At 43.3% G+C, this 22,280-nt stretch overlaps 1 protein-coding gene across 1 annotated transcript in view; it reads left to right on the top strand.

The window, feature by feature from the left end:
- Window positions 1–6,328: 6,328 nt before the first annotated feature.
- The window catches only part of CACHD1 (cache domain containing 1), a 199,094-nt gene continuing 183,142 nt past the window's right edge, over window positions 6,329–22,280 (top strand). Inside the window, exon 1 of the mRNA XM_075002823.1 lies at window positions 6,329–6,757. Coding sequence (XP_074858924.1) covers window positions 6,551–6,757 — 207 coding nt within the window. The 5' untranslated portion in view covers window positions 6,329–6,550. The remainder of the gene's footprint in view (window positions 6,758–22,280) is intronic.

Consider the following 22,280-nt stretch of genomic DNA (forward strand, 5'->3'; position numbering starts at 1 on the left):
TTTCCCAATGTGCATTACGATACACTTACCCACATTAAATTTCATTTGCCATTTTGCTGCCCAGTCACTCAGTTTGCTGAGACCTTTTTGAAGTTCTTCACAGTCTGCTTTGGTTTTGACTATCCTGAACAGTTTGGGGTCATCTGCAAACTTTGCCACCACACTGCTTACCGCTTTCTCTAGATCATTGATGAATAAGTTGAACAAGACTGGTCCCAGGACTGACCCTTGGGGAACGCCACTAGTTACCCCCTTCCATTGTGAAAATTTACCATTTATTCCTACCCTTTGTTTCCTGTCTTTTAACCAGTTCCCAATCCATGAAAGGATCTTTCCTCCTATCCCATGACCACCTAATTTACATAAGAGCCTTTGGTGAGGGACCGTGTCAAAGGCTTTCTGGAAATCTCAGTATACTATGCCTACTGGATCCCCCTGTCTGCATGCTTTGCTCCTAACTTCTTTAGATGGCAAGCTTTTTACCACATTCCTAATTTGAACCTGTCAGGGCTTCTTTCCGCACTAGCCAAGACATTGGAAAACTGAGGTGGGGATAGTCAAAACACTCCCTAAGATCCATGGATGCCTGGTGATTTTGCTCTCTTCATTGCAGCAACTTTAAGCAAGTAGAGTTGGATGGATGCAGAACTGACACGGCTCTGCTGCAAACATGTTGCTAACTTGGATTCCATTTCAGTCCATCGCTGTACAGCTAGCACCACACAATTATTCTGAATCCCAAACCACATGTTCAGAAATTACATAAAATGATGGTTTGCATTAAAAATACAGTTTTTAGTTATAAATTGCATTGTGGAAAGAATGTTCTCAAATACACAGTCACAGACCAGTTTTTACGACTTCCTTTTCTTGCTATGAACCACAGAGAGAGAGTGCTTAGGTAAAGGGGAGTTGCACATTCAAAATTGGGGTAACTGGGTCAAGTGTAAATAGCTTGTGATATACAGGAGGTCAGACTGGATGATCTTTGCAGGGGTAAACAAACGCTTTACATCGGGAACCACTTTTTGTCCCTGCAATTGCCAGGGCCCCCTCCAACCTGTCTAATGTAATCCAAACCAGTGGAAATTTCAGTTACGGTCATATGAAAAACAAAACAAAAAAAATTCCTTTCAGCACATGTAATAAAATAATACGTGGAATGTAAAAACTTCATTAATCGGTATCTAAATGTGAATACACAGACATAAAGCTAGTAACATATGTTGACATTTTTAATGAGATGGATGAGCCTGAGACCCAGCAACCAAATGTGCTCCCCCTCTGTGAAATTTCACTTCCCCCAAGGAGGCCCACCCCCCGATTAATGGTTCCTTCTGTCCGTAAGCTCTATGAATCTATGAACCTAAAGGGTTCCACAGACTCTGTGATAAACATTTCTTAGTGGAGAGGGCCAAGCTGTGAGCGCCATATGGCTATGACTTCTAAATTACGTATTAATAGGGTTATATAACTGCTCTCTTGATGAGGAAAAGGGTGGTGATGGAGATCAAAGAAACAGATAACTCTAAATAAAAGAGTGACAATGGGTGGCAGGTCAAATATTACAACAGAAAAAAGTTTAAGGAAGCAACTTCCTGACACCTTAAACAATTGCTTCTTGGAACACTTACTTCTAGAGCACAGAAGAGGTGATGCTATTTTCTGCTTATTACTAACACACATCACCTTGTTCAGAAATAGTTGAGCTACTAAATAAAAGTGACCATAGTAACAATCAAAATATACATTCTTGGATGAAGAATTATACCGAAAAGTAGTAGAAAAAAACACAAAACTTTAAAAAGGGGGGTTTTAAAGAAAATGGGGAAGTGAATTGAAAGCCCTGAAAGTCCAAGAGTGAGGAAATTAACCCATTAGATTGAATATGTGGGAGACTTCACCATGCCACCACAGAACTAGAGAAGGAAGGCAAATCAGAAAAAGAAAGCATAAAGGCAAGTAAAAAAACTATAAGGCTAAATAGTGAAGTTCAAAAAGTTATTTAAGGCAAAAAGGGATCCTTTAGAAAACGAAAACTGAATGCTATTAAAGTCAATAGAAAGAAACTATGGATGGAAAGTAGGAGGGATAAAAGGGAATTTGAAGAGCAGATAAAAATAGTTTAAAAGTAACAAGCAATTAGAGAGAATAAAAACTTTGCAGAACAAGTAATTTTTTATTTATTTTGCTAGTCCTCACACAAAAGATCTTTGGGAGATATCTACTGCTTTTTAAGGAGGATAGGGCACTGTCAGAGATTGACAACAGAAGTTTTTGGAACAAACTGATAAATTAAAGGACAGTAATATGAAGGGTCCTGAAGGAATGAAGTGGCTCAGTTGCTTACAAAAATCCACAATCTCTCATTAGAATCAGTGACTGCACTGGAGGACAGGACCACATAGGTATTTAAAGAGAACAGAAATAGTATTATAATTCTAGTAGGTTGGACAGGCATGATTTTATTTCACAAAATTTGTGCTGGCCTAGATGCCTGAACAGAAAGAAATGGTTGAAACAATAATTAAAATGAGAGTTATAAATCATGCAAATGAACTTGATGAGATGGGGACAAATCAGCACAGCTTCTGCAAAATGAAGATCATCTCTCTCTAATTTATTAGAAGTGGTTATGTGTATAAATGAGACCCTGCGGACATAATTTATTTCTATTGTGAAAAAAAATAACTGACAAAGGCTCTTACAAGGAGTAGTTTTGAAAAAAAAACAACTAAGTAGTGATGGGATAAAAGGAAAGTGCATACAACCAGATTTTTGTACTCTACTGAACCCCCTGTGGGCTTGTCTACACTTCCTCTAACTTTGAAAAGGGTACATTAATCAGGGCGATGGGAGATTACTACTGAAGTGTTGCAGTGAATATGCAGCACTTCATTAGGCTAATTCTCCCACGTGGCAACTTCAAAGTGTCAAACTTCGAAGTGCCAGCATGCATGTAGCCACAGGCACTTTGAAGTGCCTTTATGCCTCAAAATTTTGGGGAGTAAAGGCACTTCAAAGTGCCCGCAGGTACACACATGCTGGTACTTCGAAATTTGACACTTCGAAGTTGCCATGGGGGAGAATTAGCCTAATGAAGTGCTGCATATTCACCACAACACTTCAGTAATAATCTCCCATCGCCCTGATTAACATGACCCCTTTGATGTTGGGGGCAAGTGTAGACCCAGCCAGTGACTTCTACGACTATCTGTGTTATATCACACTAATCACCACAATATCTTCATTCAGTGGGTCTGCAGATAAGCCTATATGAAAGAAAAACAACGAGTATGGAAAAATACTCAGTTATCAATATGGAAATAAGTTTAGCCATCGGGTGTCTCAAGGATTTATGTTAGAATTGATGTTTAATTAATTTATCCTTTATCTGGAAACCAAGGTGAGCCAGTAAGTGGCAAAATTAGCAAAAGAGACAAAGTTATTTAGGTTAATCAATACTAGAGAAGACTGAGAGGAATTTCAGAGGTGTTTAAGAAATGCAGGTGAATTTCAGTGTTGACAAATACAGCGTGATGCACGCTGGAAGGACTCATTCACATTGCTCATACATTGCTGGGCTCTAGTACAGTTGTAACCATTCAGGGGAAGAAAAACCCTGAGCAACACCGTGGGATTCTCAGTTGAAATGTTGGCTCAGCTTGCAAAGTAGTTATAAAAAGTAAGTTAAAGTTTAGTGTGGACAAAATGAATTAGAAAATAACATAAAACTATAATAAAGCCATTACATAATACTCTGTTTATTGCTGGAGAACCTATAACACAAAAGACATTACTGATGGAAATTAAGTTAAGGCTCTAATCAAAGAGAAGCTGAGAACACGGTCTGTTTAGTCTAAAACAATGGATCAGAGAATGTATCATAAAGAACAGGAGCATTATAAAAAAGGTAGAACCCACTTGCCCCTTCTCATACCAGTGGGAAAAGGATATATTCAATGGAAATGAGAGACAAATATAAAATCAATAAAAAATAATTTTATACATAATGCATCATTAACTTGTGGAATTCATTGCCCCAAGATATCCATGCCAAAAGCACAGTATGTTTTTCTTTCTAAATTAACTATTTAGATGGATACAGTAGACAGGATTTTTAAAGCAAGTTTCAAGACATAATTCAACTGCTAATTGATGGATATTTTGCCAGGTTTTGGCCTGTTATCGTTTATCTGCCTTAGGCTGCATTTCTGAGGAGAAAGCTGTCATTTTGTGTTGCTGAGCTGGTTAGACTTTAGCATGCGTTTTTGTTTTTCTCTGTTGTATCCTAAATACCCCACTGCTTGACACTAGCCTGTGTTATGCTGTGCCACTTTGGACTGGGTGTTGTTCAGGGCCTCAAGAAGAGACAGTCACATATATTTGTGCACTGAACATTTTAAGATGCAAAGATATTTTAAGAATATGCTCATAGAGTATTAAACAAACAACCTACTTTCCAATGCTGCTGGCCAGAGCATGTTCTTCATTCTCTATTACATGGAAGACTGTTTTGAATTTGTTTTTCCCCCTGCATTGCTGCCGCTGCTTGCTGTCTGTCTAAGTTTCCTAAGAGAGTAACTATCCCAAACCCCATACTGTACATGGAAAGTATAGTAAAACTCACCCACACAACTTCCCCAGGAGAACATCAATGTACTTTACAAACAGCAATAATTCAAAATGACCCACTGCAATAATTATTATTTTTGTTTTTACAAAGAGGGAAACTGAGCTACACAATGTCTTGTCCCATGCCCCAGAGCTGGCTTGTGACAAAGCTAGGACTAAACCCCCGCCCCATGCCTCCTAGACCTATTCTTTGTCACACCAGTGTCTCAGGAGGACCACCCTCAGTTTTGACCTTTCCAGGTGTAGATTTAATATCTGCTCAGTCTCTCCCCAGGGAACTACCGATCCTTCGGGAATGGACTGGAGGCTGTAACAGGACTTTCCCCTCTCCCATTCTGCCTGGCAGCACATCCACATACCACACAAACAGCTGTGTAGCAGAGGTAGCCATGTTAGTCTGTATCTTTATCTACAAACAGCTATAGCTTTAGAGGAGTAGCTGCATTAGTTGGTACTACTACAGCTACTTGTACTCCGCATGGAGCATAGGTCATCTACAAGTCTCCTCCACTTCACTCTGTCTTGGGATAAAACTTCTAGCTGGCTCCAGGAGTAACCCAGTTGTTGTCCGTCAATCTCAGTAGACCTTCTCCATGTTGCCAGAGGTCTTACCTTTGTCCTTGAGGGCTTCGCTTGATGGACCGTGCTGGATGATGGTTTTCTGAGACAGCGTCGCCACGTGCCGCAAGATGCTAATGAGGTGCGGATGCAAATTTTCCACACCTCATTAGCGTATCGCATGTGGTTCAGAGTCCGGAAGAGCTCTGAAGTACACATGCAGACAAATGGCCTGCAGGGATCTTCTGGAAGGAAACCTGCCTTCCGGAAGCCCCTTCTTCCCCAGAATTCTTCCAGACTCCGAACCATGTGCCAATATGCTAATGAGGCACAGAAAAATTGCATGTACCTCATTAGCATCTTCTGGCTAGCTCATTAGCATGCTGCTTCCAGAAGCAGCAGCACGTGGAGATGCAGCCAGAGAGTGCAGCATTAGTCTGTAGTGTCCCAAAAAACCAAGCAATCCTGTAGCACCTTAGAGACTAACCATTTTATTTATTAGGCATCAAAGCCAAGATTCCAGCTGCCCAACCACTGGTGGATGGAGCCTCTGGAAAATGCGGGGTGCTAAATGCAGTGGCAGAAAAACAAGGGCACAAGTGGGGTTGCCCCAGGCCCTTCAGGTGCCAGGGGCACCATAACTGCATTTTTTTTAGACAATTGGCTTTAATGGAACAAAAGAAAGGGGTGGTGCCCTTCCTTTTCCCACATTCCTGGCAGTGTAATTTTGGTGAACGTGGTGAATAATAATCACAAGCACGAATAATTTCAAAGCGTAACTAATGACAGCAGCTCGATATTTTACTGAGGGGGGCGCTCGTCTCTGTGTTGTCCCAGGGCCCCACCTGTTCTTAAGCTACCCCCCGGGTCAACGTGAACCCGGGCGCGGGGAGGGAAGTCAGGTACACGGGGTGAGATCGAACCCGCGGCCGCCGCGGCGGAAAAGTCCGGAGAGGCGGAGCGGAGTACGCCCCTGGCTGGGAAGCTTCGAGTGCTTGAAACCCGCGCAGGGGGCTGTAATTCCCGCCCCCGCCCCTTTTCCAAGCAGGGCCGGAGGGAGGCGCGTACAGCGCCGGCCCTCAGCGTGGGGCATCACCCGCCTCCCTCCCCTCCCCGCCGACTCCGATCCCGGCCCCGCTCCGCACTTTGCCGCTCTCCGCAGCCCCCGCTGTTTGCGGCGGGCAGCGGAGCGGAGCCGAGCCCGCAGCCGGGCGGAGCGCGGCCGGAGTCAGTCCCGGCGGCCCCGAGCCCCGCGGGGAGCGCTGCGGCCCGAAGTTGGGGGAAAGTTTGCTGGCGGCGGGGCTGCGCTGCCGGAGGGTCCCCCCCCGGCCGGGCAGTGCCCAGCGCCCGCGGCAGCATGGGGAGGGGGGACTCTTGGCCGGCCGGCCGGAGCCCCCGGGCTCGGGGCAGCGCTTGGCGACGGCCCCTCTGGCTCGCTTGCCTGGCGCTCTGCTGGCGGCTCAGCGCGGCCGAGGCGGAGTTTTCCATCTTGGAGGAAGCGCAGGTTTTAGCGGCTCAGATGAAGAAACTTGCCGCCGAGGAGCTGGGGGTCGTCACCATGCAGGTACCGCGTCCCCCCGCGCCCGGCCCGGCCCGGCTCGGCTCGGCCTGCGCCCGCCGCCTCAGCTCCCCTTCTCCTTTCTTCCTGCTCTGCTGCCGCTGCGCCGCCCTCCCGCCTGCCCTCGCCCTTTCCCGGGCTCCTTTCGCCGACTCCCTTCCCCCTCCGCCGCCCCCCGCTTCTGTCCTGGTTTGCGGGGAGCGGGGGCGAGCCCCGGAGCTGGGCCGCGGGGACCCCCCGCTCCTCCTTAGCCAAGCCGGGGGGCATCCAGGCAGCTTCGCCTCACACAGCCATCCCTCTCCCGGGTCGGTTGGGGCCATTTGCTTATCCAAAAGCTTCTGGGTCCTTGTGGTTTAGTGCATCGCGGTGAAGGCTTGAAACCTGACTCCCCGCTCGGCAGCGGCTGCCTCGTGGGGCAGATCCCGGATACTTGGGGGTTTTATGGGTGGTTAGGAGCGAGCTGGTTTGCATACTTTTGTCTCTTCGGTGTCAGGGACCTGCTCCCTTTGTGAGGCAGAGGCAAGCTTGATGCTGGGTGCAGCTTTTCGGTGGGGTTGAGCCCTGTTTGAACACTCAGAAAGCACTTCCTCCTTGGAATACGGGGTTTGTTTATATTCATGACCATCTGCAGTTCCCGAAAACTAACCAACCTGGCTATGTGTGCTGAGCTCTTTAGTGAAGACTACTGGAAGCTTTATGGCACAAGAATTACGGAGAGGTTTTGAATGGTGAACTTTAGGTTTATTTATCCGACCAGCTGTAATTGAAGGTGAATATTTTAGACTTCTTGAGGTACACCAGTATTTACAGCTGAATTGAAGAATTAAAGCTTGTTTTGAACCAGGACCTTCAGGGCTATATGAAATTTTAGAGGTTTATTTTTCCATCTCTGAATATCTTCCTATAGGCAACAAGTCACGAAGTGGAAAGAGGTTTTTTTTTTTTTTTTTTAAAAGTAGAATTGATAGACACACATGATGTTGGGATACAGAGAGAGATCTTCCTGAAGGGAATGTGCAACTTGACAAATTTATTATCATCTTTGTGCATCTTATTTCCTGACATTGTAATTTGTTTAAGTTCTAGGTGGGTGGAGGTGATTAGGAGTTATTTGTATCCCCTGCCTTAGTCATTGCATATTAATGGGGGTAAAACTGCTGTGATTTTTGTAATTACTACCTGGAATTGCACAGGATGGTAATTGCTGTGTTTGAACAATCGGCTACAATATGCACTTAACAGAAAGTGAGATCAAATCTCTGATGCATTGCAGTCCAAGTACCAAATGCAGTTTTGAAAGCCTCACAAATTGAGGAGCTGACACTAACATGCAGTCAGCAGGGGGCTCTCCCCAAATGGCCCTTTTATGTGCGCCAAACTAGTTTCATTGTAAAAAACAACAAGAAGTCCTGTGGCCTTATAGATTAACAGATGTTTTGGAGCATAGGCTTTTGTGCTTATGCTCCAAAATATCTGTCAGTTTGTAAGGTGCCACAGGACTTTTTATTGTATTTTGTGGATACAGACTAACATGGGTGTCCCTCTGATAGCTGCATTGTGTTGGCTCATCTCCTAGGGCCCGGGCTTTGTTCAGGAAGATACTGAGCTGTTGCCCTGTCCTTTATAATAAGATGATATGTATGTGAATGTCTTCACTTAAGGTAAATAGAAGAACGTTATTGATAAAGAGAAAATTAAGAGCGTTACTTTTCTGTCTAGAGAGGCACAGGCATATTGTGTCTCTGAAAATTGTGTATGTAATCCTATAAATGGTGGGTCTTCTGGTTAATAGATATTAAATGAGTATGACTATATTTCTCAAATTATTTTTCCAGTGGAAAAATACCCATGCTTGACAAGTGCTAGTAGGTTCAACATGTCGTCTTTGTTTTCAGTTTTCTTTTTCTTTTAAAAGGCAGCTCACAAGTAAACTCAAAATTATCTTCTGTAATGACATCTCATGGTGTTATAGGAAGGCATAGGATGAACCAGGTTCCTCCCCAAGAATTGTAGCCAGTCATGACTATTGGTGGGAAGTAAACTTGATGCCATTGTATAGATATTCAAAATAATGCTAAATATTCTGCATTTACTGTTTCTTGAATTGTGTGAGGCCAAAAACAATTTATACAGCAAAGCCAGTTGGTCACAGGACGACTCTTATATTCTGTAAAATATTTTGGCTATTTTTTAGTCCCATCCAGCTAATTTGAACTCTCCCCACTCCCACCATTTATTGCTACAGCTGTTTCAGATTTAAAAACAAGCCTCCCAAGATTTTAGAAGCTTCTTTGAAGATCTCTTTCTACAACCAAACAAACATCTTTATAAATTTTCAAGTCTTTAAATTTAAGCAATTAGTTCTGAAATTGTCTTTGCTATTTATGTGGTGCTGTTAGAGTCCAGTGGGCTCTATGATCGAAGAGTCATGTCAGTCAGTGTGTTCTGTGCTCTAAGAGCTCTTAGTCGGTGGGCAAAAAGAGTGCAATATAATACAGGTTAGAATAACAATGTGATCAGTGGTCCTTATAACTGGAAGGCATTCAGGAACAAATGAGGTTTAAGCACAGTGGTCAGGGAAACAATTCCATGCTCTGGGTGCCCCTACATCTCTGACTGCCAGAACCAGGGACTGCATTAGGGGATAAATCACTCGATGATTGCCGCCTTCTGTTCACTCACTCTGAAGCATCTGGCAGTATTGGGATCCTGGACTAGATGGACAGTCTGTCTCACCCAGTATGGCCATACTTAAATTCTTACAGGGTTTTAGGAAAAACTGTGGAGAGCTTTATGTATCTCAATTGGGAAGCTGCTCCAAGCATAGAGGGTGGGATGGAAGAAGGCCCTAAAGCAGGGGTCTCCTCCTGAGATCTGCAAGCAGGAAGTGCTGTCCGCCTGCTCCATGCATATACCCTACCACTTGATAGGAGAAGCACGTGGCGGTGCTGGCCCTGGCAGCTCTGATGAGTTGCTGGCATTGAATTAGAATGGCGGGGGCTGGAGGTACCTGGCTTGGGGGAGGGCACTCAGAGCAAGGGATGGGAGGGGGTGCTAGAAGCTCTGGAGGGTGGAAAGGGTATTTGTTTAGAGCTGGGGAGGGGGCGGGGAATTTGGCGCATATGAAAGACGACAACTGCAAGTATGGCTATCTTTGAATACGTATTGGTCACCGCTGCCCTAAAGCAAAAGACAAAGGAAGTGGCTAAGATGAACTCTTGTGCAGAGGGAATGTAGGAGGAGATAAGGGCTGAATTGTGGAGAGCCTAGGAAGTAAAGTGGGGAGACCAATGCAGACACCTAGATATCATTTTGAGCAGCAGCATTCAGCACAGACTGGAGAGTTGAGAGGTGCAGGAGTTGCACTGCTTAAGGCATGAAACAATGAAGCAATGCGGTAGTAGTATTTGGTTCGTTGGGATGGAGAGAGCGATGTATGTTTATTTTTGGAGAGAGCTCCCAGTGTACATGGGGGAGAAAAGAAATGGCAGGATTTGACTAGAGCTTGAGAGATTCAATGGTGACTCCAAGGTTGTGAACTTTGGTGAGGGGAAGGATGGAGATGGGAGGAATGGAGCAAGAGCACTTTGAAGGAACACTAATCTTAGTGGCTGCATTGAGTCTGAGGTGGCGAGGAAATTCCCAATGAGTGTTGGGCAGCAGTGTTGGAGAGGCAGGTGGAAATGCATCACAGGAGACTGAAGAGAGAGAGGTTGGTTTGGTGTATGTGAAAATGGGGGTGGGGAGGAGTCAGAAGAGAAGATTGAAGGTGAGATGACCCAAGAGAGGGAGGGAGGATAAGATGCAACCTCCAAAGGAAATATTGAAGGACCATCAGGAGAGGTAAGAGAGAAACCAGGAGAGTGCTAAGCCTTAAAAGCTTGTGAAAGGGGAGAGTGTACATAATAGTAGTAAGGTTGGAGACATGGTAAGTGTAATAAACCATCTATCTCCTTGATGCTGTATCCACTTCCTCTAATACATTTTCTTCATATTTGTGCTGTAATCATTGTATCCCGAATGTTCATAGGAAGACTCACTTTTTTATGGATTCATATTGAAACCCTGCAATATAACATACTTCGTTTTCATACTTTACTTTCTAAAAGCAGCAAAATCCTAGACCAATGAATGGGATGCATGTATCTGTGCGTAGTAAGAACAATATAGATACTGCATGGAAAGTAAGGATGATACGAGAGTGAGAGAGCATTACTCCAACAATTATTTCGGTGCCAGTACAGCTGAATCTTATTTGTTGACACATATCAATGCACAGGCTGATTTTTTTTTTTTTAAATATCAAATTTTAAAACATAGGTCAGTTGCTATGTGTTGCTTTCCCAGTGATTTTAAGTTAGACTTGGAATGCATAGAATAATATACCATAAATTAGATTCCATATAAAATTACACGTGAGTAAGGATAACATGACTGCATGACTTCTTGTGTGAAGAACCGCATTCTGTGGGCAGGTGGAGCAGCAGGTTTACATTTATTATTGAATAAATATGTGCCTCCATTATAAATATACTTTGTAGACTATTGCATCTCAAATATTATGGCTAGATATGTTTACCTTAAGCTTTGACAACAGTCTGGGTCAATTCTCTGTCATTGTAATAGTAACTAGTTATACCACAGCCCTGTGCATTTGTTAATATCAAGGCCTACATCTACACTAGAGGGTTTTGTTGACAAAACGTGCAGAGCACCTACACACAAAAAGCATTTTGTTGACAGTCTGTCACCAAAACTTGGCACTTCCACTGACAACGTTCTACATCTTCGCAATGAGGAATAATGCCGTTGACAGCTTCCGTCATCAAAAAAGCCGTGTAGATACTCTGGGAGGCCCTATGTTGACGGACAGGGCTTCTGGTTTGCTGGGCAGCCCTGTTTGCCAAACTTCTGGTTGGCCCTTCTGTCAAGAGAGCAGCCAGGCAGTCTGGCTGCTCTCTGTCAACAGAGCGGTTTGCTCTTTTGATCCATTTTGTGTGTGAATGTGATGTGTTGACAAAGGTTTTACTGGAAGATCTCTTCTGACAGTAACTTCTGTCGACAGATTGCTGTAGTGTAGATGTAGTCAAAGAGCAAAGAATGCGGGATGGTAATGTCAGCATTTAACCTTTTATAAATAGTCAGTTTCACCTGTGTAGTTTCTTTCCCCTTTTTCTTGCCCAGGAAGAGACAAAAACTTTCAAAAAATAAAAACAAGAAGCATCTTTTGGCACCTTAATAACTAACAGATTTTTAGGGCACAAACTTTTGTTGGCTATATTAGTTTTTAAAGTGCCATGAGAACTCCTTGTTGGTTTTGCTGAAACAGACTAAGATGGCTACCTCTCTGAACCTTTTCAAAGAAATGTCACTGTAAACCAACTGCAGAATTCTGGAGTAAACAGAAGCATAATATCTGAAGTTACAATTTGTGTGCTCCTTCCATCTTTCTACCCCACAAGTAACTAGACTTCAGAGTGACAAAATCCTTATCATTATATATTGTGAAATTTTGTTTTTGGCAATTCTTTCTTTACATAGCTGCAACAACTACAATATGTTTTGGCAATCATGAATGTTCTGAAAATACTTGATGTGTGAACTGTCAATTTAAGTTATGGTTAAAAGGCAACCATATTACTCTTGTGTTAGTTGGTGGCTCATACATTTAATGCAGAGGTGAGCGAACTTTTTACATAAGGCCCCATTTTCCATCCCTGCAATTAGCAGGGCACCCGCAACTTGTCTAATGTAATCCAAACTGATGGAAATTTTGGTTATGCTCATATGAAAAAACAAAAACCAAAAACGTCTTTCAGCACATGCAGGAAAATCAGTATGTAGAATGTGAAAACTTTAATTTTTACATGAAACCAAATACACATATATTAAAAAAGTAACATTTCAACCTTTTTAATGTGATGGATGAGTCTGAGACTCAGCAGCCAATTGTACTGTGCCCTGCCCTTATGAAATTTCACACACACACCCTGAGAGGGCCTATCCCACCACTTTGCTCACCCTGATTTATTGGACTAGCCTAATGTCAGAAGTTGTGGGTAAATTCTGTGTATTTCCTTGAATGGTCTGATTAGTTGGCAGTCATTTAAAAACTGCTGGTTCTGTTACACCAACATCACAACGAAGTTGGAGATTTGTGGCCGTGACTCATTTTGAACAGAGTGGGACCCACCCAGAACAAGATGGCACCTCTGAAATCCAAATCTGGTGATGTCATCGCTGACAAAGCCAAACAGATGGAGCGCTGGGTTGAGCACTACTCCGAGCTGTACTCATGCGAGAATGTTGTGGTTGACGCAGCCCTCGATGCCGTCGAGCTCCTACCAGTAATGGACGAACTGGACCAAGAGCTGACTGTGGATGAACTGAAGACAGCCGTCGACAGCATTGCAGCTGGAAAGGCCCCTGGTCAGGATGGTATACCACCAGAGGTAATCAAATGTGCCACGGACACACTCCTGGAACCCCTGCATGAGCTACTGTGCATGTGCTGGAAATAAGGTGAGGTTCCACAGGGTATGCGTGACGCTAACATTGTAACATTGTATAAGAACAAAGGAGACAGAAGCGACTGCAACAACTACCGTGGAATCTCCCTCCTAAGCGTCACTGGTAAACTGTTTGCTCACGTCATCCTTGGCAGACTCCAGAAGATTGCTGAGAGGGTGTACCCCGAATTGCAGTGCGGATTCTGGGCAGAGAGGTCTACTGTTGATATGGTCTTCTCTCTAAGGCAGCTGCAGGAGAAGTGCAGGGAGCAGAGAAAGCCACTCTACACAGCCTTCATCGACTTGACCAAGGCTTTTGACTTGGTCAGCAGGGATGGTCTGTTCAAACTGCTCCACAAGATAGGCTGTCCTCCACGGTTACTGAAGATGATCCAGTCGTTCCACGAAAACATGAGCGGAACCATCCAATATGACGGCGCATTATCGGATGCTTTCAGAATCAGGAGCGGCGTCAAACAAGAATGCGTGCTTGCTCCGACATTGTTCGGGATCTTCTTTGCACTCCTCCTGAAGCATGCCTTTGGATCTTCAACAGAGGGCATCTTGCTGCACACAAGATCCGATGGGAAACTGTTTAACCTTGCAAGGCTGAAAGCTAAGTCTAAGGTGCGAGAAGTCCTCATCAGAGACATGCTGTTCGCAGACGATGCTGCTGTAGTGTCTCACACAGAAGACCAGCTTCAAAAACTGCTGGATCGGTTCTCCAAAGCGTGCAAGGACTTTGGGCTTACCATCAGCCTAAAGAAGACAAATGTACTCGGTCAGGATGTTGCTGAATCCCCATCAATCAGTATTGACAACTATATGTTAGAGGTTGTCCACGAGTTCATTTACCTAGGGTCCACCATCACTGACACCCTGTCGTTGGACACTGAGCTAAATAGGAGGATCGGAAAAGCAGCCACAACTCTGTCCAGACTCAGCAAGAGAGTGTGGAATAACAACAAGCTGTACACTCGCACCAAAATGCAAGTCTACAGAGCCTGCATCCTCAGCACCCTCCTTTATGGCAGCGAGACTTGGACCCTGTATGCCCGCCAGGAAAAGAGGCTGAACGTCTTCCACTTGTGCTGCCTCAGGCGCATCCTTGGAATATCATGGAAGGACGGAGTGACCAACACTGCCGTCCTCGAGCAAGCTGGAATCCCAACCATGCACACCCTCCTCAGGCAGCATCGACTCCGCTGGCTTGGCCACGTCCACAGGATGAATGATGGAAGGATTCCGAAAGACATCCTGTATGGTGAGCTCGCCTCTGGCAAAAGACCTCCCGGACGCCCCGAGTTGCGTTACAAAGATGTCTCCAAGAGAGACCTCAGAGAGGTAGACATCGAGCTGGACAACTGGGAAGATCTAGCAGACAACCGCAGCAGATGGAGGCAGGGGTTACACAAGGGCCTTCAGAAGGGCGAGCTGAAGATCAGACAGCTAGCAGAGGAGAAGTGAGCGCACAGAAAGCACAATAAGGACTTGCCAGACACCCACTACATCTGCAAGAGATGCAGCAAGGACTGTCACTCTCGTGTGGGTCTTTAAAGTTTCAATTGAGGACTTCATTTACAGCGTCTGTTGTGACTATAAAGGGCGCGATCCATAGTCTATGCAGACTGAAGGATGCCTACTGCTACTACTGCTGACCCTTCTATGTCCTGTTGTTTGGCTAATCCCAGACTGGTTTCTATGCCTTCGTTGTGATTGTCCTGTAGATTGGTAGGTGCAAAACCTCAGAAATTTTGACTGGAAATACAGAAACACAATTCTTGTGACAAGGCTGACCATTTTTTCAACAAGCACAGGACCTAAGGCCTCTTGAGTTATACTCTTTACTACTTCGATGGCATTGGACAAGTCATCCTAACTCAGACTCCTTGTCTATAAAATGGAGATATCATACCTACCTATCATACCTACCTCACGGGGTACTTAGAGGATTAATGAGTGCTTGGTAGAGGGAAACTATTGTAGTTTTGAGTATGTACTTAACTTTAATGCCATGTAGGCCCAGAAGCACACCCATAGGCCCAGAGTATTTTAACAACTTTCTCATCTTGAGCCTTTGTTTATTGCGTCAGAAGAGTAGAATTTTCCCTTTCTCTCTGCACCTCACCCCGCATCCCCAAATATAGGAGCACATTTGGCAAAAAACACCTTCCTGACTTCTAAAATGGTGGTTCCCCCATTGCAAGGACACAAAACGACTACATTTTTCTGTCCACTGAATTGAAGAGCTTTGGTTTCTGGTTAACAGCGATAATAACTTTTTTCGTTGCTGTGGGAATGGGCACAATAGAAAAACCCATGGTATCTTGGGGATAATCATTAATTTTTATGTCAAGGGCCAATTTTCTTGTTCAACATATAGTCACAGAAAAAAAAATCTCCCCACCAACAATGATAATAGGTAAATAAAAAGATGATGTGGTCCATTGTAAAATATCTGACAATTTGGATTTGGTCTCTGATCTGCCAGTTGACTATTCGTGGACTATGCAGACTCCTCTAGTTTGGCTGGGAAACTGTTCTACTGGAAACATGTTTGGCCATATGATGCTTTTCAGTAAAAGCAGGTAAGACACAGGCCAGATTGACTGACATACATAGGCAGTATTACTTTCAGATTTTGATGGTGTGTGGGAGGATATGCTATCACTTTTTATTTTGAAAATTAAGTAGCCATTGTTTGTAGTCAGATTCTTTTTATAGAGTTGTAATAAACCAATAATTCCAGTAATCAGATTTAATTCAGAAATCTGAAAAGCATGTCACAGAAGAGGTAGGTAACCCCTGGTTGGTGTTGTAGCTAACACGTTGGACTTAGATCAAGGTTCTGTTTCTGGCTTCACCATAAGCTTCCTGGATGACCCCTGTTTTCCATCTTTAAAATGGGCGTAAGAAATTTCCCTAACTGTAACAGGTATTACAGACAATAATGCATTTATTTTGTAAGGTGCTCAAATATAAGGGTGATTTGTGCTGGGGCAAAATTGTAAGCCATCAGTCATTGTGCTCTTAAATCAAGCTCTCTAGTTTGCAAAATAACAAAAGAAATTTTTTATAATTTTATATCTACCTATTTTTTAAACATCCACATGAATACAGATTAAGAACAGGTATCTATTTTTATGTAATGTCTTTCTGTGAGCTTCTGATTGTGGGGTATTGTTGTTGAAAGCCATTTGAGAGACTGAAACAAAATAAAAATTAAAAAGTGCTGGCTGTTAAATAGGTTATGAACTCCTTTTTTTTTTCATTTTCAGTAGTATGCATTATAGTAATTATGAAGTGGAAGCCAGTGGAGTAAAGTGTCATCTGTTTTACATGATTATATCTTGGTTTGCATCCAATCACAACAATCTTTTTAAAGGCTCCGTGAAAGCCCAAGACTGCAGGAGTTTTTCATCTTGTTCTGCTTGGACTTTTTGCATGACATGTTTAAAAAAAGATATAGTGAAGTCCTGCTGGAAGGGCAGTTAAAATAGTTGAGCTTAGGAGAATGAATCTGAATTTTTAATTAGGCTTTGAGTTGTTTCTTCAAAGTCTAGAGACATCATTAGTGATGTAAGTCTTGTTGCATTCGTGGAGACTGACATTTCACTTCAAACACAGAGAACGCAGCTGTCCTGTGCAGATAAAAGTTGCCAAATGTGGTGCAGCAAGGTGGATTGCTAGATAATTAGCTGTCCCACTTTACCGCTGTGTTGAAGAGCCCTGCCAGTCATGAGAGGGAGAAAGGGGGAATTATTAATGGGAGAAAATCCAAATATGTCATAAAGCAATTTGGAATCTCTCAGCTGTGGCAGGGCTGATAAGATATATGTTAAGGAAACACACGCAAAGGATGTACAGTATATTTATCCAATTTTTTTCTTAGCTTCCTTCAGCAACGCAGAAATCAGAAAACCCTAATGATTCTGACAGTATAACAAAGTAGTTGGAATGGTTCCGTCAGTCTGACTTTGGTGCTGATGGCAAAGAAATTAACATTTACGTGTTACGTGCCACTTTAGAAAACAAATTTGCAAGGAAATAACAACAAAAATGTAAATTATCATAGTGCATTTGGGGACAAAATAAGTGTGTTTGGTATCAACATAATTTAAAAAATAATCTGAGTTTACCACAAATATCAAAATGTTCAACACAGAGAAATAAGGTAGTAATCTGAGGATGTTAAATGTGTGCTTGTTTGCATCTTATGCATAACGCACCAATTTACTTTTGCACACATGGATTCTGCACACGTTAAAATTAAGGGGAGCTTGGCCATTGATTTTTAGTGAGCATGGCATCAGGGCTATATATAGAAATACATATATTTTAAAACTCAAATCTTTTGCCTCTTTTTATGACTTTCCAAACGTAATAAATAATGTCGTCTTAAATGCATTCTTTTAATGTATACAGAATTCTACCCTGTGGGCATCCACTAATAGTTGTTCTATTGTCTGATGTATTACACTGTTCCAATGCTTAATTTAAAAAAAATGATAGTATGCAGTTTTGGAAGGCCTTGCAAAGGAAAGCACTTAGGGCTAGAGCTACAAAATGACTTCCAGAATCGGGCCTTGCTAGGATTCACAAAGCCCCCTTGTTCCATTGCAGCCAAACTCCAAGGTGCCTAAACTCACTGGCTGTATCTACACAGCTTGCTGCTGCTGCTGGCAGTGTCATGCAAATGAAGGCACTTGATAATGCAAATAGCTGCTTATTTGCATAGCGGCATGCGTCAGTTGCATAGTCACGTGAGATCACAGTCCCGGCAGAAGCTTCTCTCATCACAAAACAAGCCATGTAGTCAGCGTTCTGGAAAAAAAATGAGGAATTAAGGGGCTGTCAACAAGGGGAGTTTTGGTTGACAGCACCCCATGAACATGGCTTGTTTTGTGACAACAGAAGGCTCTGGTGGGACAGTGATCTTGTGTGACTATGCACGTGAATGGCCATTCGCATTGTCAAGTGCCCTCATTTGCATGATCCTTCCAGGAGTAGCGCACCATGTAGACATAGCCATTAAGAGCCTCCATTTCTCCTGTAAAATGTCTCTCTGCATCTTCATTCGTTTCTGTCTCAGAATGGCCACACTGGATCTCTATTCCAGCCATTCGGATCCAATGCTTCAGAGAGGTGCACAGGTACAGGCTGGGGATATGTTCTTTGGTCTAACTTGTATCCTGTTCTGATCTGGTAAACGTGTGCCACATTTGCTTATCACACTGGGTCCCGATAGATTTTATATGAAATGTCCTGTGGAGCAGGAGGAGGCCCTCCCTTAATAACTTTTATTCTTGTGTAGTAACAGAGAGATAGTGGTGCTAGTCTATACACTGTCAAAACAAAAAAGCAGTCCAGTAGCACTTTGAAGACTAACAAAATAATTTGTTAGTTGATGAGCTTTTGTGGGACAGACCCACTTTTTCAGATCATAGCCATACCAGAACAGACTCAATATTTAAGGCACAGAGAACCAAAAATAGCAATCAAGGTTGACAAATCAGAAAAATATCATCAAGGTGAGCAAATCAAAGAGTAGAGGGGCAGAGGGTGGGGCGGGGGGGTGGGAGCCAAGAATTAGATAAAGCCAAGTGTGTGTAAGAGCCCCCATAATGACCTAGAAAATTCCCATCCCGGTTCACAACAGTTTGGAAAGAGAATCTGCTGAACTCTCTCTTATATTCAAATTCAACACACAAACACATGGTTTGAACTGGGATGGAAATTTTCTACGTCATTATAGGGGCTCTTACACACACTTGGCTTTATCTAATTCTTGACTCTCCCCCCCCCCCCACCCTCTGATCCTCTACGCCCTGATTTGCTCACCTTGATGATAATTTTCTGATTTGTCAACCTTGATTACTGTTTTTGGTTCTCTGTGCCTTAAATATTGAATCTGTTCTGGTATGGCTATGATCTGAAAAAGTGGGTCTTTCCCACGAAAGCTTATCACCGAATAAATTATTTTGTTAGTCTTTAAAGTGCTACTGGACTGCTTTTTTGTTGTCGTTAGGGTACTCACCAGGGATATAGGAGACTCCTGAGTCAAGTCTTTTCTCATCAGGTGAAAGGGGATCAGCTGCCTCTTGGGTGTATATAGTAGCCAGTAGGTTATAATGTTTCCATGTGGGGTTTCTTCTGTCTCTCTGCTGTTGAAGCTATTCTGCTCTGAAAAAACAATGAAGGAATCGTTGGACTGAGAAAAAGTGGAAGCAAGCGTAAGAGTGACTCCATAGCATGGTGTTTAGAGCATTCACTTTGGGGTTGAGACCTAGGATCCAGTCCACCTGGTAAAGTGACATCTTAAATTATTTATCCACAGTGGAACACTTCAACAGGAGAGGCTAAGTGGGTTGTACATCACAGTGGCCCTTGGCTAGGACACTCACCTGAGAGGTATGAGGTCCTCCTCTTCCCCACAGCTTCTTGGGGGGAAAAACAGTGCGGTCCACACTTAGGTGCCAAGCTCTGGAAAAGGGATGGGACGTAAAACATATCCCTTTCATTTCTCAGTCGCTAGCTTAGGCAAGATTTTTGTGAATCTCATGTTGAACTCCCTCTCCCCATTAAATTATACAGGGACCCCATGTAATAATTCTTTTTTTTTTTTTTTATCTTTAAAGATGCCTAAAAGTTAAGCATGGTGATAATCAGCATTGCTGCGTCCTTTTTTTTTTTTTTTTTTTTTTGGATTATGAATCTCACCATTAGTAATCTTAATTTCCCTGTAATTTGTTGTAGCACTTTTCTCCCTGTTTCGCAGTGAATGGTTAATAAAGAGTTTGAAAGAACAATGTAATGCTAGGCCTCACAAAGCTTAATAAAGTTAATGATTTAACAACAAGGTGATGCACCAACCAGTTCTGGATAAGTATCATGTACGGTGTAATCTGGCTGGGGAGTTTCCACATGCGTGGAGAATGGGGATATGTAGTACTCCCATGAGTCACTGCAGCAGGATAGCCAAACAGAAATACCTGTGTTCTGGTTCTCATTCTTTTCTAATGGTGGAGTTTTTTTCATTGGGGGGAAGGGCAGGAGAAGGAAGAAATTTTCCATGAAGAGCAGATACTGTGGAAGAACTTAGTTTCACAAAAAATGCAAATTTCTGTCAAAAAACAGTTCAGATGGAAAACTTTCAAGCAGTCCTACCTCAGGTTGTCCTTACGTGTATTGGGGTTAGGAACTCGGTTACTGGTAAGCGAGTGGGGTTTGTATAGCAAGAAGCTTGTCTCTCCCTCTATTCACCTCCACATTAGGAACCCAAGTGCATCCCTCTCTTTCCTTGGCACTGCTTCTGAGCTCTCTTGAGCTAGGGACTTGGGGTCTCAATTATTCATGGCCTCTTCTGTGCCTCAAAGTCAAACTTTGCCATTAAAGCTCGGGCTACGCTGTAGCCGCAATTCCAAATAACTTACACAATATGCACAATGCAAATTGTGTAATTTATTTAGAATTAACTTATTTTGAACTTTGGTACCGTCCACACGGCGCCAAAGTTCAAAATGAGCAGTGATTTTGAAGTTTCTGCTACTCGTCATACGACGAGGAGTTCTGGAACGAGAATACCGCACTCAAAATAGAGCTGCTATTTCGAGCATGGTGCTTAACCGTGGAGTATCCCAAAATAGCAACTGTAGTGTTCCCCATAGCCTAAGACTACACATTGTTTGGCAGAAGAAATTCAAATTGACTCTTGGAATATGATCACGAATTGTATTAGTCAGCAGTAACAATGCACAATATGATGCAAGGCTTACTCAAATCACTTTTCACTACTACTTGTTATAGGACCACTGCAGGAGATTTCAAGAGTGTACGTGCAAGTATACAGTAGGGTCTGAGAACCCTTGCGAACGTTGAATTTTGTAAATACAGTACCGTATGACAGCTGCTCTCACCTGGAGCTGGGCTGCGGGAGCTCTTACCTGGAGCCTGGGGGGAGTGGAGGCTGCTGACACTCCTCCCTGGGGAAGACACAGCTGCTGGCATTCCTCCCAGGGGGGTGGCGGCTGCCAGCGCTCTCCTGCCCGTGGCCCCAGGGAAGCAATGGCTGCTGGCATTCTCCACCCGAGGGAAGCAGCAGCTGCTGGTCCTCTGTGCTCTGGGGGAAGTGGCTGCTTGCAAATACTTGAATTCACGAACCTTAGGTTTGTAAGTGTTGAGACCCTACTGTATTTGTACAGCTACAAACGGCTGGAAATTACACTGCTGTTCATACCTTTAGGTTTCCCTGATTTATTTACAACTCTTAATTCGGAAGTAGCCCACAAGATTTTATTTCCAGTAGAATGTCATTCTTTCTTTTAATGCACAGTCTTCACTTCATCTTTGGCTGTGACATTTGAAGCAGTAAACATTCTGCTAGTTAGACAACAGAAACTGTAATGCCTAGTCTTGAAAGAAGTCACAATTGTAGGTTTGCCTGCATTCTACAGGGCGCTATAACTAGATCTTCTTATGCTTTTTCCGCTGTCCTCCCCCACTTTTTCATATACCTTTTGAGACATAGCAGGAAGTTTTGGCTAGCTATATGATCACCACCAATGGGACTTAGACCAGAGGACAATAGACACATTGGGAAACTCTAGAAGACATTTACAACATGACTTCTTCCTCCTTTCCCTTTTTCCTTCACTGCATGTCTTCCTCTGTACTGCATTGCATTTCTCAGGCATATTTGAATACTCTTTAAGACCACCGCTGCTCTGTCATATTAGTTCCCAGTTCCCAAAATCTAAAGGGCTTCTCTGACAACTTGGCAGATTTTTCACCCTAAAAGCTGCCTTTTATCCCTAGCAAATCTGGAGGATCAATGGAGCTGGTTTTTGTATATTGTTTTTATAAACAAATTTTAGTTGCAATCGTCCTTTTGATGATCAACTTTTGTGCACTTGCTTTACATCCAGGTTGATTTTTTTTTCCCCTCCATGTATATCTCCTTGCCTATATGGCTGAGGTGGCCACTGTCCTCTGCAGCTGCTATTTGTGAATTTCTCTCTGAA

This window comes from Carettochelys insculpta, chromosome 9 (assembly GCF_033958435.1).
Source record: "Carettochelys insculpta isolate YL-2023 chromosome 9, ASM3395843v1, whole genome shotgun sequence".
Taxonomy (NCBI): Eukaryota; Metazoa; Chordata; order Testudines; family Carettochelyidae; genus Carettochelys; species Carettochelys insculpta.